Source organism: Puma concolor, chromosome C2 (assembly GCF_028749965.1).
Source record: "Puma concolor isolate L17-30 chromosome C2, mPumCon1.1.hap2, whole genome shotgun sequence".
Taxonomy (NCBI): Eukaryota; Metazoa; Chordata; class Mammalia; order Carnivora; family Felidae; genus Puma; species Puma concolor.
In genome coordinates, this window is record NC_141675.1 from 132552901 (window position 1) to 132557671 (window position 4771).

A 4771-nucleotide genomic window follows, 5' to 3' on the forward strand; every position below is an offset into this window, starting at 1 on the left:
AAAAAATCCATATTACAGAGAAACGTGAAGGTGACATGTTGGAAAGCACTTTGGGCTATAAATGAGGTAAAATGGGCTCTAGTATGTTTTCTTTGCCAAATAACCTTCTTTGGGTCTCAGTGTTCTCATAACAAAATCGTGCATTCTCTCAGAACTGTTCCATTATTCCTAACATTCTAGTTTTCGAACCATTTCACAACTTTTCAAATTCCTTTGGCAAAAAACATAGGATATCAATAAAATAAAACTTGTAATATGTCAAAATCAAATGTGCAAATAAATATGAAGACTCAAGGGAAAGATCTCAAAAGGTGGTTGAGTACATCCAAGCATCCAAGGTGCAGAGTCAAGACGGTTGTAAACTGCACAGATTTGTTACAAAGGCTACTATGATCCATGATTATTTAATAAAACCAGATAATATTTCAGTGATCATTTTCTACGCTTACTTTTCTTGCCATCAGATTAAAAATTATACCCGGATTTGCATATGAGTGTATTGCATTTGTGACAATATTCACTGATTATTATGCCCCTCTTATTGCTGCATCCTCACCTCCTATTTCCAGATTAGCTGGGGAAACTCAAGATTTTTTTGAGGATAGAGATAATTTATCTCGAGGCTAAGTTTTTCTTACAATTCCATATACAGTCAAGTATTCTATGCAGGAAGGTTAACTGCTAATTGTTTGGCAACCGGTATATTAGAGTTATGTACCATCTGGGCAGTGATACTTTCGTCATGTTGTCTGTTGTATAGACCATATTTCATTTTTATCAAATCTTCGGGAAATAAACCTCATTTCTCCAGAGCCTCCCAGAGACTGGCACATGCTTTAATGAATGAAGTAGACAGAGAACGTCAATATTCATTTATGTAATGATTTGTTATGGAGAAAAGTACATTGCAGCAAAAGGACTTCTGACAGCCCTTTGCTTAAATCACACTTGCCTTTTCCCTTCGGGCAAGTTTATTGCTTGCGAAATTCCTAGAAAGGTTAGGGGAGAGGACCGGAGACATAGAAAGGAGCTGAGGTTCAGGGACTCAGCACAGTTTGGGGACGTTACCAGACCTAGAGGGAAAGGTTTTGTCTTGGAGGAGTTCGGAAAGCTGGCGATCCGACAAGTCCTGGGTACAGAGAGAACGCTGCCCTTCGCCTCAGCTTGGAACTTGGCAGAGCCAGGAGAAGGCTTCGCGCAACCTGCCGCAGGGGCGGCTCCGAGGCAAAGCCCGCGGGGCGCGCCCTCGCCCCACCCCGGGAGCGCCGGGGCCGCGCAAGGCGGGGCGGGGCCGGGCTGGGGGGGCGGGGCCGGGATGGGGGCGGGGCTTCAAGTCAGCCCCGCCCCGCCCCACCACCCCCGCGGGTCACAATATAGGGTTAGGGAGGCCGGCGGGCGGGGCTCGGCGGGGGAGGAGTCGCCGGGCGGGGGAGGTGACGGCGATTGGGGGAGGGGAGGAGGAGTCGAGGAGGGAGGAGAACAGCGCCATTCCAGCCCGCGGCTCCCTCCGTCCCTTCTCCCTTCCCCGCAGTGGCCCGCGAGCCTCCAGCGAAGGAGCGCGCGCGCGCGTGACGCGGCCCGGCTTGCTCGCGCCCTCTCGCGCCCCAGCGTCCGCCGCCCGCTCATGGCCCGGGCCTCGGCGGACGAGCCGAGCTGAGGCGGGCCGCGCGAAGTCGTGGGGCCGCCGCCGTGGCCCTCGCTGTCCGCGCCTCGCCGCCAGCCCGCGGGGCCCGCGCACGCCGGCCGCCATCGCCTTCGCGCCTGGCTGGCGGGGGCGCTGTACTCCCCGGCGGTCCGCGCCGTTCCCTGGAGCTCGGCAGAGCGCGGCTGCCAGGGCCGGCGGAGGCGCGAGGAGCCGCACGCCGCCGCCCGTGTCGCCGCCGGCACCGCGGGGGCCATGACCGTGGAGCAGAATGTGCTGCAGCAGAGCGCGGCGCAGAAGGTGAGGCGAGCCCGGGAGCCGGCGCGGCCCGGTCCCGCTCCTCCTTCCGACGTGCTGTCCTCGCCCGCCCCCGGCCTTCCCCCTCCGCCCCTCGGGCCTCCGCTGCCCCGCGCTTGCTCCCCCGCCGCCCACCGTCCCTGCCTGTCGCCTTTGGGGGCGTCGCGCCCTGTGCGAGGTTGCGTGTGGGAAGTGGGGTGTAGTTAGTGGGTCTGAAGCCACTTCCTTGTTTTCCCGTAGCAGACAGTGCCGGCTGGGTATTGAGAGCGACCCTCACATTCCTACACTCCCCTGTAGGGCTTCTGAATTAAACTTTATTCACCGCCTCCTTCCTTTAGAAAACGGAGCAGCCAGTTGCCATCCTTCCCGAACCCAATTTGTATTTCGAAGGTGGGAGCGTTCCAGGCCTGCTAGTTGGCAAAAGGGTCTCCTTTGACTTGAATTGCCTGCCTGGCGGGGCAGGTACGTTTACCAGGTGGACTCTGCGGAAGTAGAGGATTTGGTTGGTTCCTTCTCCTTTCTGTGTGTCTTTTTCTTTCTTTCTGAATATAGAAACTGCCTCCAAGAAAGGAAGCCTTCCTGGCCATGTTTATTCCAGGAAGCTTTTGTCCCCTCAGTTTGACCTTATTCCCTCCTTCACCCTTTACTCTTGACTCGGTCACACATTCAAGTGGTCACTGTCTTCAACAAAGTAAAATAAAATCCGCGTGAAGCTTCAGATCTTTCATAGCGAGTGGCGAGAGAGGTTCCTTTTAGTCGAGATTTCCTTTCAGAATCTCAAGTGCACGATCATGGCTTGCACCATATCCTGAAGAGTTGTTGGCCATGACTTAATTGTATTTATTTATTTTTTGGCCTTGTCATTTTGTGAGAAGCATGTTGGGCAAAAAGAAAACATTGCTTTAGTCGTTTTGAAATTTGGGGGATAACTAGGGTTTACCGCGAGCTGCTCCCAAAGCTGCGTTTGGTTTATCTGGGTGAGCAATGAATGCCCCACCCTATTGTAGTTTTGGCGTAGTTTGTAGCCTACCTGGCCTTGATTTTAGAATAAGGCCTGCTGCTCTCAAAGGAACTGTGTGTATACTCACTGTCCGCTAAGTTTTTGCTTTGAGATTATTTTTAGAATTCTATGATAGTACTTGAGGTAATTGAAGATGCTCAAGAATTTTGGAAAGCAGGGATCGGGCATTGTTATTTTAGGCACTTTGGGAAAGTTGTTTCTGGAACTCCTGGTGTGTTAGTTAACTGTTACTGGTCAGTTGGGAAGATTGTTGCAGACTGCAGTTCATTTACAGTGAAATGATTCTAGATTTAATAATGGGAGTTTAGAACAGTTTATCTCCTAATCCTTTCTATTCTACTTTGAATTCCTTAGACTCTACTTTTTCATGTTAAGTATGTGACAAAGTGTTAGTACTTAGAGCAGGATCTTGTGTTCATATGTATGCTAAGCAGTATTTAATGGGTTTGGTATCATTTTTGTTTATAGTTCTCTTCAGTGTTGCATATTAAAGCCTATTTGTTTCAAAGTTGGACATTTCAAAGTGGCTCCTACTTTTCACATCTTTTAAGTTTGAACTGTGGCAAGAAGTTTGTCAGGTTTTTTTTTTTTTTTTTTTTAATTGATTTTGACTAAAGTACTTCTTTAGCATAGACTCAGGTAGTGCAGATCTTCCTGGTTCAGAGGTTTATGCATAAAATTGTGGAATCAAGAATCAAATTATTGCAAGTGATCTTGGCCATCAAATCCAATTTACTAGTTTAATGAACTCCCTCCTTACACAAAGGGAATAGTTGTTAATCCACAATATTACCATTATGATGCTATTTTTAGTGTGTGTTAGATCATTTTAGTGATATAGGGGAATTTTGGGGGGGGGCAATATTATGCATTTATTTTAATACTTCCATAGTGGTATTTGTGTGTGTGTGTGTTTTAAAGAAACAATGTGTTTGTTTGCTTTTCACGTTAATAAACTATTACTTTGTTATTCATGGTAGAGCTATTTAAAAATATTTACATAGTTATAAATACTTTAAACCATCCACTACAAACGAATAGATTTAAATTCACCAAATTAGTAACTAGGAAGTGGACTTCAAGCTAGTAACTAGGAAGTGAACTTCATACTTTAGAAGAAACAAAAGTGAAACTCTTTGTTTTCACTTAGAAACTTTATGAATTATCAGGAAAGCAAGAAGTGTCTAGTTGCATAACCAAAATTTCAGCCTATTTTCTGCTTTCCTTAAAAAGTTATGTGATTGCACATGTATATTTGTTTTATGTATATAGTTCTATTCCAGTAGTTGGAACAGTTTGCTTTATTTTCAGGATTCTTTTTTTTTCTTTCAGAAGGATGATTAGTAATCTTTTTTTTTCTTTTTAATAGCACAACACAGAGCTTTCATCTATCTTTTGTTCACCTGCAAAGTAGCTTATCACAGTATAGGACCAGGGGCTGTCTTTTCCTCTGATGTGTTCTTTGCTTGATTGCTGAAGTTTAGCCATGGTATGGAGTGATGAGATGTAGTAAAAACTGCAGAAAGCTTTTTTGAGCTTTAGGTGATACAGGTGAGATGGTCAGTGATAGATTAGCTGTAGTTAGGGGCACCTGGATGGCTCATTTGGTTGAGTGTTGGACTCTTGATTTTGGCTCAGGTCATGATCTCATGGTTCCTGAGATTAAGCCCTGTATGGTGCTGGAAGTGCAGAACCTGTTTGGGATTCTGTCTCCCTCTCCCCCCCTCTCCCTCCCTCTCCCCCCCTCTCCCCCCCTCTCCCTCTCTCTCTCCCTCTCCCCCCCTCTCCCCCCCTCTCCCCCTCTCTCCCTC

The 4771-nt window shown here is 47.3% G+C and overlaps 1 protein-coding gene across 4 annotated transcripts in view; it reads left to right on the forward strand.

Moving 5' to 3' along the window:
* The first annotated feature begins 1452 nt into the window (after positions 1 to 1452).
* USP25 (ubiquitin specific peptidase 25) overlaps positions 1453 to 4771 on the forward strand; it is a 161128-nt gene continuing 157809 nt past the window's right edge. For 2 of the 4 annotated variants that reach the window (XM_086675759.1, XM_086675761.1), the window contains exon 1: positions 1453 to 1942. In XM_086675759.1, the coding sequence (XP_086531885.1) occupies positions 1898 to 1942 (45 nt within the window). In that variant the 5' untranslated portion in view covers positions 1453 to 1897. The remainder of the gene's footprint in view (positions 1943 to 4771) is intronic. The other 2 variants (XM_086675762.1, XM_086675763.1) reach the window with 1 other exon arrangement.